This window comes from Rhinichthys klamathensis, unplaced genomic scaffold, assembly GCF_029890125.1.
Source record: "Rhinichthys klamathensis goyatoka isolate OS25496 unplaced genomic scaffold, OSU_Roscu_1.1 h1tg000180l_1, whole genome shotgun sequence".
Lineage (NCBI taxonomy): Eukaryota > Metazoa > Chordata > Actinopteri > Cypriniformes > Leuciscidae > Rhinichthys > Rhinichthys klamathensis.
In genome coordinates this window covers 1,836,540-1,849,495 of record NW_026606708.1, presented here as the reverse complement: position 1 = coordinate 1,849,495, position 12,956 = coordinate 1,836,540, and the positions used below count along the sequence as shown (strand labels likewise).

Sequence of the window (12,956 nt, the reverse complement as noted above, 5' to 3'; positions counted from 1 at the left end):
GCCTGCTGTCTGACCTGCAAACATTTCGAAGCAGAAACGCTGCATAGTGCACGCTCTTGCTGCAAGATGGCAATGAAGTTGGCATACTGGGATATACGCGGGGTGAGAAACAGTCGTAATTTTTGCATAACTGTTGTTGAACATTTAATTGATTCTTATTTGATTTCGGTGGGTTTTTTTGTTGTTGTTGTAAACTTTCGGTTTTTTCCTCGTAAAAGTCATGCAGTTATCACGAATAGAAGATTTGTGTAAACCTAATCCATATGCGCAGCTTGTTTAAATTAACTTCTTTTGTGGACTGTAAGTCGAGACTCTAGAAATGAACTGTTTGTTAGTTTGACAAAGTCAGGGGTGCATATGAGTTTGTAACGTTACTTTTTGTCGTTTAGAGTCTCTCGCGTTTTGTCAGTTTATTTGAAGCCGTTTCGGGTGAGGTTACACTTGATCTATTGTTTTAGTTTATAAGAGCTAATGTCAGTTTTAACATTGGTATATGCAGGTAATATGTTTAAGAGCTGGGGATTCTTTAGCAACCAAATATTAACTGCATCACATTAAACATAACTTACGCTTTCTGTAATCACAGAACATTCTCGAGCCTTATTTTATCTCCGTGTCTGAGGGAAACTAACGTTATCAAAAATGGGGCACAGCAAACTGCACAAACATTTGACGGCCTAAAAACTACTCTATCCCTCGCCTAATTGCTGGTTGGTCAAGAGAATCATTCGTATTTTTTTTTTTTCGGATTTCAAATGAGACCAATATAAGTTATGTAATTGACTTAAAAAAGTTATGTCTTAAAGAAAAATCAAAATGACAATATTTTAAGGCTGCAACCGGCCGCTGGTGTGATGAAGTGATTATTATTATTTTACTGTATGCTTCATAATAATTAGTAAATCTAGAGCAGATCTGTGTTGCAATATTTCCACAGATGGATGATCAGTTAGGTATATGTCCAATAAGTGCTACCTCATAAATATGCAAATAAGAACATTACCTATTTATATAAATATGCATCGTGAAGTCTCGACCCTCTGTTAACCACTTCAAGAGTGAAAAACATTTTTCAGCAGCTGAAGTTATATAGCATGGCTATTATTTCATCTACAGCTTGCTCAACCAATCCGTCTGCTGTTGGAATACACTGGTACTAAGTACGAGGAGAAGTTCTATTCTTGTGGTGACGGTAAGTGATATGGTCATCATTGCTCAGCAGACATAGCCAGATCTTCCGTATAAAAAGCACAATGACGGGGGGAGTTGATTTTATATTCTTGTCTTGCAGCTCCCAACTATGACAGAAGCTGTTGGTTTAATGAGAAAGAGAAACTTGGGATAGACTTTCCTAATGTAAGTTACACCATAGTATTTATTGTGCAATATAACATGCAATAACTAACCATCACCTTTATTCACCAGTTGCCTTACCTGGAGGATGGTGACACAAAGGTAGTCCAAAGCAATGCCATAATGAGATACATCGCCCGGAAAAACAACCTCTGTGAGAACTTGATTCGTTTATTCCTTCTTTTTGTATCACTATAAATAGTCGTCCAAGTAATGTAAAACATCTCCATCTAATTTCTCTAGGTGGGGAAACGGAAGAAGAGCAGGTGAGAGTTGACATCATGGAAAACCAGGCGATGGACTTCCGCAATGGTTTTGTCCAGCTCTGCTATGGAGACTTTGTGAGTGATTGATTGTATAAATCTATATATTACAGTTAGAAATGATTAACTAATAATATAATTTTTTGTTAATTGATAAGATAACATGATTTGTAATCCTTTTTTGAATGTGATTAAAGGACAAAAGCAAATCATGTTACACTGAGAAACTGCCAGGAACTCTAAAACAGTTCTCTGACTTCCTTGGTGACAGGAAGTGGTTTGCTGGGGACAAGGTAAATAAGCATAATGTACACAAAAACACATTTACTTTGTCCATTTAAAATGGTTCGAAATAATTTGACATGCTTATCCCACTGTCTCATCCTGTAGATCACATTTGTGGACTTTGTCATGTACGAGTTGTTGGATCAGCATCGTATGTTTGACCCAGAATGCCTGGATGACTACAAAAACCTTAGATGTTTCCTGGATCACTTTGAGGTTTGGATTCAGCTTTTATCACACAGAAAGATTCGTTAGTCTCATGTAAGTTGTAATGTATAATGATTAACCAGTAACTCCAATGTAATTGTGTTCCCTGTCAGAGTCTTGAGAAGATTGCAGGATACATGAAGTCCAGCAAGTTCATGAAAACACCCGTGAACAACAAGATGGCCAAATGGGGAAACAAAAAGGAGTGAAAAAATGACAAGACTGGCTAGATCAAACATCATAAGTTGCACCATCAACTGCAATACAGTTGAAGAGCACATGTAGTGATAGTTGTTTGAGACCACTATTTTAAACCTTTTTTTGAACCGGCAATTTAAGGATAATTAGTTAAATTTACATCCCAGTGATACAGTTGACATTAGTATTGATTATAAAATCATAACAAAACAATCCGAAATCTCAGTTGTTGTCTATATACATAATGCAGTTGAATAGCAATGATGTTTAGATTAAAAGTGTTCAGGTGTGTGTTGCACTTTTGATTTTTGTCTATTTGATGCCATGAAAAGAAAATAAGCATTTCATTGTTACTATTTGGATTGTAATTCTACATTTGAATTGTAAACAAAGTATTAAATGCATCACCTTATTTTGACCCAATAAATCAGAGCACTTTTGTTCAATTCAGTTCACAAATTAAGTGGGGGGTTTTCAAACGTACACACACACACACACTGGTTACTCTGGTAACCTAACAAGGCAAAGAAATGTATTGAATTGCTTATAAAATAAATAGGAAACAAAAACATCACAGATGTTTATGTAGCCAAGGTAATTAACATACAGCAAAAAAAGATTAAATAGTAATCAAAAACATTAAATGTACTTAACAAATAAATTAAATAATGAATCATTTGGCCTAGCCTGCTATGGAGGAAGAGAATGTTATGATTGACAGCGCTGGATTTCATTTGTTGATTTCTCTCTTGTATTTTTTGACCACACACTCCAACCTGCAGCTAAGGTGAAACCATCCGCTCTTGCTAGATTTGTGTTGGGCTGATATTTCACTGGCCATTTTAAAAAGGCCTCATTCATCAGCAATTAAAATGACATTATGCAAACCCACATTCAGGAGCAAAAAGGTTTTCATCCTAATAACGGTATTTTGAATAAATAAAAAGCTGGATAATCAAAGGCAACCTGTTTTAATTGACTGTATTACTGTTTATACACAAACTACTGGATTGGTGAAACTTCAATGTCATCAAACATGTTTAACCCCAAAATCAAAAGCTTATTTTTCAAACCTTTTTTTGTTGCTCTTTATTTTAAGGTGTGCTTGTTAGTGTAGTGTTAGGATTATGCTTAATTTAGAGTTATTACTAATTACATGTAATGTACAAGGGCGCTAAAATAGTGACACCTTTTCTTTCATTGAGGGAAAACAAAATATGCATAACTGAATTAAACAATTAGTAAACAAAAATGACTACTAATGTGCTTATTATTTATGAGCATTTATTAATAGACAATGCACAATCTGCATGCAGTGTCAGGATCAATCAGAATGTTACAGACATGCCTCATTTTTATTAAGCTGGTATAACTAAATAACATGTTAAACATGACCACCGCCCCAGGGACATCAGTGGAAATCAATTTAATGGAAAAAATGGTATCGAATAAATAAAATCAATGCAATAAATGTAGACATTTGCATCTGTAAAAGGGTATATATCATCACTTAACAGGCAGCAGTCTGAACTTGTTTTCTAATGAATGGAAAAGTTGAGGTGTGTGTGTAGTTCTTGTTCATTCAGGTCCAGACAAGTTCAGTTTCTTGATATCAAAAACACAGCAGGGTCTTCAGTTTATCGGCGGCCACCATACTGACTGTACTCGGGCTCACTGGCAAGCTGCAAAGCAGATGGAGAGACTGATAACATTTGCCAGCTCTGCCTCGGTCATTAAATGACCGTTGGGTATAAAAACACCACAGTGAAAAGTGCTTCATAAATAACGGTATTTGTACAAGGCGTGTGTTTACTTTGAAACAAACAGAGCTGCATTACTTACTGCAATGCTCGATCTGACGCTCTGCAGTTGGAAGAAGACTCGACCTCCTTCCTCAGGACATATTGCTCTGATTTCATCCTGTTTCATTCCCAGCAACATCGCTCCATTGAATACCCCAAGACTCTGGACCGTCCTACACAAATCCACAATGGATTAATTGAATGTTATCCTCATTCATGTGGTAAAATACAATTTTCAGAACTGCATTCTGGTGTAGTTTTAAGAATAAAATTAAACATGCTAGTAGCTTACATTTTAGAAAAGCCTTTGTACTGTAACCAGGCTTTGACTTCCTCAGGTCTAGATTTCATGTCCAGAGATGGAGGTCCTCTCATATTCTGTTGAAAATATGGAGATAAAAACTTCATAAAAATATGGACTCTGTACAGCTCAAAACATTGTTGAAATTATTGGTTTTAAATAAAAAAGAAATTGACCATGACTCACTGTTGGCTGTTGTCCATTGACAGGCTCTAGAACATTCTGAGGCACATAACCCTCTTCATTACCTCTGTTTTTCACTTTCCACCATTGCCCGGACTTGTCGGTTACCTTGAAGCAAGCACAAACTATACTATGATGCATGTATTTTCTGCTCAGGAAAGGTTTTACAAAAAAAAATGTTTACACAACAAAACCTTTTTTTCTTTCTTCTGCTGAACATAAAATATATTTTGAAGAATGTCTGTAACCCAATAGTTGATGGATGTCATTGACTTCCATAGTATTTTTTTCCCATACTATGGAGGTCAATGGGGTCCAACAACTGTTTGGTTACCGATATTCTTCTTTTGTGTTCAGCTGAAGAAACAGAAATTCATATAGGTTTGGAACAACTTGAGAGTGAGTAAATGACAAAATTTTCATTTTTGGTTGAACTATCCCTTTAACTACATTGGTTAACATACAATAAAAAAGCATTTACTAATATATGATTAAAATCAAAAGTTGTATAATTGAACATGAACATGAACTAACAAACTTTTGTATTTAATGTTTACAAAGATTAATAAATGCTGCAATATATGTATTGCTCATTGTTAGTTAATGCATCAACTTAACTACAGGGATCTTACTGTAAAGTGTTACCAAACAACTTTACTTTTGATTGAATTAGTGACTTGTGTAAAAGTTGCACATTTACTTCCGGTGGGGTGTTTACATATAAAAAATTACCTGCACATTGTCACCCTTCATCACACTCAGTTCTTGAATGTTCCTTGCCATGAAGTCATAGATCACCCTCATATAAAGTGGCGGCTCTGCAGACCTGATATAAAATAAGACAAAAGTGCTACTTACCCAAAGAAATCTTTAGTGAATTCATCTGTCTATTAAAGACTACATTCTTTTCAACGTATGTCCTTATAACACTTCAAAAAAAAACAATCTGTAGTGTTATATTAGATTATTAAATTGATATCACTGTGCGTCTGCTACTACTAAAGCCTTAGTATGTGGACTTCTCCCTCTTTTTAACAGTATTTATTTTATATTACAGTTTGTTTAAGATCATTGGTTAAAGGACAATGTTTTATATTGCTGTCACAAATATATTTTTTATTTGTGTATTTCATAGAGTTCAAGTGAAGTTGCTCACGGCATGGGTGGGGTGCTCCAGGATCTGTTGTCCTGGAAGAGAGAGGAAATAGTTTGTACTCATTCCACTGTATTTGAGCAGGTTAAGATCCACATGTCAAACACTTGATGCATTTTATAACATCCTTAGTCAAGCCAAGTCAAGTCATCCTCATTTATATAGCGCTTTTAACAATAGCTCATTAAGTTGGAATTTTCCCCTTTGGGAGATTTTACCTGTTCAGGCACCCTCTGGTTGACTTTCCTGGATGGGAAGCGCTCGCTGTTGCTCCGTGAGAGCTGCCTGCTGGCTGGAGGAGACTCGGATGGGCCGGGCGGAAGGGGCTGCCAGCCGTCGTAAAATTGGGGATAATATGGAGGGATAAGATTCCCATTTGGCAATTTGGATCTGATTGCAAAAAAAGATGTATTTAAAGAAAAATCATGAGCTTCTGCTTGTGTTTGCTAATTAATTAAGTAATTGAATTGATATATTCTGGAACAGAAGACCTTGGGATGTTCCACACATCACCCAAGCTTCCCCACAGTTGGTCCTCATTTGGTGTGACAACACTTCCCAGGAGCTGCAGGGCTTTTTCTGTGAGCAGTGGACTCAGCACTGAGGGAGGGATGTTGGGAGGATACCGACTCACCATCTGAAACATGAAGAAACTCCCTGACCTTTAATAATGTCTTCACTACCTTTCTGGCCCTTGAAAGTGGTAGTTACGTAGCTGTCAATGGATGGACAGAAAGCTCTCAGATTTCATTAAAAAAATCTTCATTTGTGTTCCGAAGATGAACAAAGTCTTACGGGTTTGGAACGACATGAGGGTGAGTAATTAATGACAGAATTTTCATTTTTGGGTGAACTTTAACCTTGTCAAAAATGTCAGTGTGAACAAATGACTAAATCCATCAAAAGTAAAGCTTTTTCTCTGGGCAGAAAGTGCATACATGCTTATACAACTTGTGCTTTCTTATACACTGCTAGGCTTTTGTAAAACAGGTAACCAACAGCTCAGGTGTGGTCATACTGACTCACTATCTGTAGCTTCAGGGGAACAAAAGAACTTTTAACATGCAGTATGAAAGAATGCTTGTCCAATTTCACTACTTAATGGAAAAAATGTATGAAATGTGACCGCAATGCAAACAGACTGAACAAACAGATACTTACAAAAGCAAGGGAAGAGAAGAGACTGTGAACAAAGTCAGAAGCAGGAGGATTTTTTAGGTGACCATCCAGCTTCCCCTGTCACAAGTAGAGATGAGTATGAAAACTGACATTTGCAACAAGGATACTATATGTCTCATATTAAGCATTACAGAGCAGTATTCTGGGCATACAGTAAGTCCAGTCGTGTTAAAAAATGACATGTGGAAAAAAAGAAAACATTTGGAAAATGTCCAAAAATCTTTCAATCCATTGTACTTTACATGCTGAAACTAGAAGGGGGTAGTAATCAAAAAGTATTGAAGTAGACTATTGTTATCTTAGAATAAGATTGTTATCTTGTTATCTGTGAATTATCACAGAAATTAAACTTGTATAACTTACCAGAAGATTGAAGCCATACTTTATCTTCTTCAGGCAGGATATGTATTCCTCCACAGTGGGGATACTTGCAACTATAATAAAATAAAATAAAATACATAAATAAACTTTTATATCCTTAGGAAAATGAAATAGCAAGTATCAATGTGTCAGTTGGTCACCGAATTTTGGAGCATTTTTCTTTTTATTGCTTCCATCATCTTTTGCCAAAGCTGAGCCTACTTTATATATGAAGGTCTCAATGTCGGCTGCAACATGGTTAAAGATCTCCTGTAGAGAGTGATTAAATGGATGGAAGAAATGTCAATAAAATGATGTACTGTATGAATGGATGGATTAATAAAACAGCGTGTTAGTACGAGGCTTGTCAATAAAAACAACCGACCGCATCTCTGTCCACATCATTTACTGGAGGTGGAACGTGCTCTGGCTCAGACTGCACTGGCCTGTAAGGGGCTTCATCTCTGGGAAATGGCATTGTGGGTGAAGGTTGTCTGTCGTCTGAAAAAAGGAAAACAAAAGCTCAATTATACCAAAAGAAATCAGTGAAACATGATACATTAGTGAAAGAACACTTTAATTCAACCCTAGTATTCCTCACTTAGGGGTCAACCTTGTGATTCTCAGCGGTCAAAACAGACTGTAGACAATAAGTGTAAAATTAATAAAAACAAATAAATAAGAAGAAATGGATTTAATGGTACAAGGCAAAAATCATAAATTATGCACCACTAATTTCTATGTAAATTAATATGAATATTAGAAACAATATTTCATTTTCATAAATATATATAAACTATGTGTATTCTCTAGTTGCTTATATGAATTACTTACTTTTTTACATAATTACATTATTTACATAATTACTTACTTTTATGTTTAGCAAAAATCAGTATTTGCCATTCAATTTTCATTTTACCTTTTTTGTTTTCTTCTAAGATCATTTAGCCCTTTCTTATCATTCATATATAATAACCATTCTTATCTTTCATATTGCAATGGCCACAACATTTTTCACCAAGCCGATGAAGTAAAAACATTAATACATTTTTTATATGAAAACTTTTTCGGTCTAAATTTAAGTGATCTAAAAGTGATCACCATAGTCCTCATAGTTGTTGAACTGCGGAGGGGGGGATTCTGGGGGAAGTGGGTTTGACTGCATTGGTGTGAGAGCTGGTCTCTTCATGCTCCCCGGATGACCATGGCCAAGGATGTTTTCCAGATGGCTCCTGCCAAAGAGAAAAGATATATCACTGTAGAGCACTGATAATTATTATTATTTTTTTAATCATTAAGGCTGCAAGTGTAACAAAAAATATGTATTTTTACAAATAAATCTTTGTTTGTTACTTAGATACTTTGAGTATAGCTCACTTAATATGGATTTGTAGCAAAAACCTTTTTTTTTTACGATTATATATTGAACTTATTATCCTGAGTAATCGAGACAACAAGTTGTTGACATGTATGTCCACTTAAAACATCACAATATAGTACATTTTAAAGTAAAAAAGCCAGATTATGGATGCTTGATTCTCAGTACAACTTGTTTCTGAGGCAGCAGCTGACCTGATGTCCCTCTGTGGTTCCTTAAACGGTGGAGTGGCATCCCCACCTTGCTGGATCGCCCTTTCCAGATCATTTACCACCTCCTGAGCCTAGCGATTCAAAACAGCAGAGATGCCTTTCTACAAATATTCAGGGAACTGACAGAAGGAGTGGAATGGAAAGTCCCACATCAATCCACAAGATATATTAAGAAAGATTTACAATAGCCAGATGCACCGCTATCTATCCTCAGATGGATATAACATTTCTGAACACACAAGCAGTGTTGTTCCTCACCCCGGCCTCCTCACACTGGAACAGGAAGGCCTGTGGAGCTCTCTGGCTGGGATCCTGAACTGAGAGAATGAGAAGGGAGTCATACACACAGCTGTCCAGAACAGCTTTCGTCTTCCTGATGCTACTCAAATGTACAGACTCCAAAACCTCCTACAATTCCAGGAAACAGAGAAAGAGTTCACTGTTAGTACTGGAACTGCCATAGAATGTAACATGCTTTTTTTTTTTAGATTAATGAACTTAAGCATAAAGGCTACCCCTGACCTTGGTCTCTATGTCACATAGCTGTAGGTGGTTGGCCTGGACCTGCATGATCATGTCCTGACCCCACACTTTCCCTTTACTGTCCATATTCTTCAGCCTGCTCACACAGTCATCAATGCTGCTCATCTGTCTGCCATCTAACACAAAGGTGAACAGGTGCTAGGGAATGGAAAAAGAAGAAAATGTTACTATGATGTTTCAGGATCAGGATCACAGAGATGTGTCCCTTATCAAAAAGGAGCTTGGTTATACTGTTGAGGGCCTTGTGAAATTCAAATGATCCAGTTGAGTTTGTGTGGGAATCTCTACAGAACATGCTAGATAAGCTTTGGTTGTCTGTTCTTTTCAATAAAACACATTAGTGAACTGGGTGTTGGCTTTGCGCTAACAGATTGTGATTATGAGTCTGTCACATGCAGTCAGCAGCACACATTTGAACATTATAAACATATCAGTTAATAAGTGTTAGTCACAAATGCATAAACCAGACTAAGTCTTACCTCCACTCTGTGCTGAAAGTTGTCTTGCTGTCTGCTGATTGATTCTGCATACTCCTTCCTTTGCACTAAAGCAACAATATCAAGTTAAAAATTATAGAATTTCTTAGGATATAGATAGTGTTTAAATGGGTTTTCTACTTACTGTAGATGGATTTGGCACTGGGACGAGACATGCCAGACCCCTGGAAAGACGGTTCAGACGAGAATCCTCTATAATATAATTACAACACAAAATGCCTGAATAAACTTTTTTCCGCATATTTTAATTGTAATATTTTAAGTTATTATAAGTATATTAAGTATATTAATAAGTTAAAAGAAGTTTTTAAAGAAATCCTGAAGATAACCCCCCAAAAACATATAATCAGTAATGTCAATATATTTCTTGTTTGTCTCACACAGAAATGTCTCACATTGCTAATAATATATTCAGTTAATTCTGAATTGAACTATTCTTAACCAAAAGCTCACAGTCAACTCAATGGTATTGCAATATGCAGTATATGTCCAAAGGTATGTGGACAGTTGAGCTATTGCTATCATTTTTAGTGTAATATTATCATGACTCAAGAGAATTATGGGTGTCCAATTTTGTTGCAACAGTTTTGGGAGGGTCCTATATTTGTTCCAAAATGACAGTAAAGTTCTTCCATACCAGATGTCAACAAAAATTAAAATGAAAACTACATGGAAAGATTAACTTTTCATTAAAGGTTTCATTAAATGAATTAAAAATAATGACTAACATAACTTGGAAAAACGACATGACTCTTAAACTAACTCAAATATTAATATTAGTTTTAGATACATGGAATAATATAAAACTTGAAACCTTTACAAATTGTCTGAATTGCAGTAAAATGTCACTAGATAGCAATATCTACCGCCATTAAACTATTTAAATTATACTAGTTAGTGCATTCACTTTGGCAGCCCTAAAATACAACAACTGAAATAAAAACTGAAATGAACTGAAACCAGACAATCCTGTGGAGAAAAAAAAAAGAAAAACCCTGAAATAAAGAAAGCTAAATTTAAAACTTTTATAACCCTGCCTCATAGCAACCTTTAATGGCCTTTCTGACATCTGTTATGACAACCGATATGAGAGAGATAGAAGGCATGACGTTCTACACTGAAACACCCTTTTATGCGTTTCAGGTTCAAATTCCACTCGCAAACACAAAGATAAAACGTCAGCTGACAGAGATGAGTAAGACATGTACCTTGGCTGGAAAACGGGCATAGGGTTACCCCCATACATTCTTGACTGTGATGTCTAACACCTGTAATAACAACGTTATCAGTCATAAAACTACTCGAGAAAAATAGCAGAACTTTTGAGCAGCTCTGCCAGGCAGATACATTAGTTATGAACAAGTGTCTGTTCATCAGTTGTGGTTTGACACCACTGATCTTATCTAAAAGAGCTAAGAAGTGTTCAGTCATCAAGTGTGTGAAGTATAAGCACGCATATAATAAAGTCAAAAATATCAGAACAAGACAAATGTTCACAAATTGGTGTTCTTAATTAAATATATAATTTCGATAGTTATTAATGTCAATCAGTGAACATGCTAGATTTATAAGAGAAGTGCCATATGCGAGTGATGATTTATCAATGTATTTTTTAACTGTACTTTTCATTACAGAGAAGTACTGAATATGTTATACATTTTTACTTGTCTTATAAACGCAAGACCTTTAAGATCACTAACAAAACCACATAAATTTGATTCATGTATTACTTGTAACAACAATGAATCACTAAATGAGGGCAGTAAAACATGGCAGAATCACTGTTTACATAACAGCTTGAACAATTTAGAAAAGCAAAAACAATATGGCGTTCACAAACCAATTACAATACAAGGATTTTGAAACAAAACTTAGACATTTGTGTCTTTTGGATCACATAGCCTGAGGTTCTCAAAAACAGGCAAGAAGTGTCCAGTCATGACAAATAAGCAGCAAAAATTGCTGAAAGCCCAATTCTGGAACTTCCTCTGTATCAAGTTAATGTGCTTGGCTTGACAAGAAGAAAATATTAGCAGAAGTGGAATGCCATAGCGTAAACCAAGTGTAAAAAGAGAGAAAACAGTATTATTACCACAGCTCTAAAACAACACAATATACAATTAAGGATGTAACCAATCTGGCATTATTCAAGTTTGTCACGGTCATATTAACCTGTAGGCAAAACGGCATGTATCAGTGACTCCACACGCATCTGGTTATAAAACAGACCTTGTGATTAGCCAAATGATTGTACATTACCTCTGAGAAAATCCTAAACCGGTTTAAATTCAACTCTCCAAATCTACGTTGAGATTACTCCAGAATTTAGACACATCCTCAAGTCTGTCTACCTTGTTAACTGTGTGAGAGCAAATATTCTGGACTTCCTGCTCAGAAAAGCTGAGGTCAAAGTCTAGTTCTTGAATTATATTAAGTCAGAAGGTGAGAGCGGGTAGGTTTTTCCATTCATTTCCTTGAGTACAAAGGTATTGTCATTAATAGGCAGCCCTGTGACGTGTAGAGCAAAGCGGCACACACTGACCCTAAAATGTATTTGTACATTTACGTCACACTGAATGCACGTTGCCGTAGATAATAAACCATTATGGCATATATATTAAAATATGAGACTTTTTCAACCAAATCAGATCACAAAAAGAAATGTTAGGTTTAAAAAAATTGTTGCAAATAAAAATATTTGGACCAGTTACACTTAAAAATAAATGCTTCAAATAGGGTTTTTACACCGATGCCATATAACATTTTAGTGATCGGTTATTAAAAGAATATTTTTTTCTTTTTGAAGAACATTTTAATAATCTAAAGAACCATACATATTAAAAGTTCTCCATGGCTCTTTATGAGGTTTTTTAGGAGTGTAGGATGATGAATCATTGGTTTGCAGATGCCACTTGATTTGATGTTTTATGTAATGCACTGACATCATGTTGTGACGCTGAAACTGTTAAGCCAAACTCATCTTACTAATGTCACCTCACAGCTCCACAAAACAGTCAAACTATTAATGCTGGAGTTCTTCAA

At 35.7% G+C, this 12,956-nt stretch overlaps 2 protein-coding genes across 2 annotated transcripts; one reads left to right on the top strand and one right to left on the bottom strand.

Annotated features, from left to right (window-relative positions):
• Nucleotides 1-10: 10 nt before the first annotated feature.
• On the top strand, nucleotides 11-2,752 carry LOC130094701 (glutathione S-transferase Mu 4-like). Its single transcript, XM_056261123.1, has 8 exons — nucleotides 11-102; nucleotides 1,117-1,192; nucleotides 1,292-1,356; nucleotides 1,426-1,507; nucleotides 1,597-1,694; nucleotides 1,814-1,909; nucleotides 2,007-2,117; nucleotides 2,222-2,752. The coding sequence occupies exons 1-8, from the start codon at nucleotides 67-69 to the stop codon at nucleotides 2,315-2,317; spliced, it is 660 nt and encodes a 219-aa protein (XP_056117098.1). The 5' UTR covers nucleotides 11-66; the 3' UTR covers nucleotides 2,318-2,752.
• Nucleotides 2,753-3,575: 823 nt separating this feature from the next.
• eps8l3b (EPS8-like 3b) lies at nucleotides 3,576-12,560 on the bottom strand. The gene is made up of 20 exons (XM_056260955.1): nucleotides 12,174-12,560; nucleotides 11,123-11,182; nucleotides 10,039-10,106; nucleotides 9,897-9,961; nucleotides 9,397-9,555; nucleotides 9,133-9,282; nucleotides 8,857-8,945; nucleotides 8,386-8,516; nucleotides 7,670-7,785; nucleotides 7,446-7,554; nucleotides 7,288-7,358; nucleotides 6,907-6,981; nucleotides 6,237-6,382; nucleotides 5,964-6,135; nucleotides 5,749-5,780; nucleotides 5,325-5,418; nucleotides 4,596-4,700; nucleotides 4,401-4,486; nucleotides 4,149-4,281; nucleotides 3,576-3,988 (listed from the first exon to the last, which is right to left on the bottom strand). The coding sequence occupies exons 2-20, from the start codon at nucleotides 11,158-11,160 to the stop codon at nucleotides 3,944-3,946; spliced, it is 1,884 nt and encodes a 627-aa protein (XP_056116930.1). The 5' UTR covers nucleotides 11,161-11,182; nucleotides 12,174-12,560; the 3' UTR covers nucleotides 3,576-3,943.
• Nucleotides 12,561-12,956: the final 396 nt, after the last annotated feature.

Bases quoted from the DNA above. Each gene is read 5' to 3' on its own strand.
- LOC130094701 (XM_056261123.1), top strand. From the start codon at position 67: ATGGCAATGAAGTTGGCATACTGGGATATACGCGGG. The intron at 1,193-1,291 runs GTAAGTGATATG...CTTGTCTTGCAG, and splicing joins GTTCTATTCTTGTGGTGACG to CTCCCAACTATGACAGAAGC. The intron at 1,695-1,813 runs GTGAGTGATTGA...ATGTGATTAAAG, and splicing joins AGCTCTGCTATGGAGACTTT to GACAAAAGCAAATCATGTTA.
- eps8l3b (XM_056260955.1), bottom strand. From the start codon at position 11,160: ATGTATGGGGGTAACCCTATGCCCGTTTTCCAGCCAAG. The intron at 7,786-8,385 runs GTGATCACTTTT...TCCTTTTTTCAG, and splicing joins CAACAACTATGAGGACTATG to ACGACAGACAACCTTCACCC. The intron at 6,383-6,906 runs GTAAGTATCTGT...TTCATGTTTCAG, and splicing joins TCTTCTCTTCCCTTGCTTTT to ATGGTGAGTCGGTATCCTCC.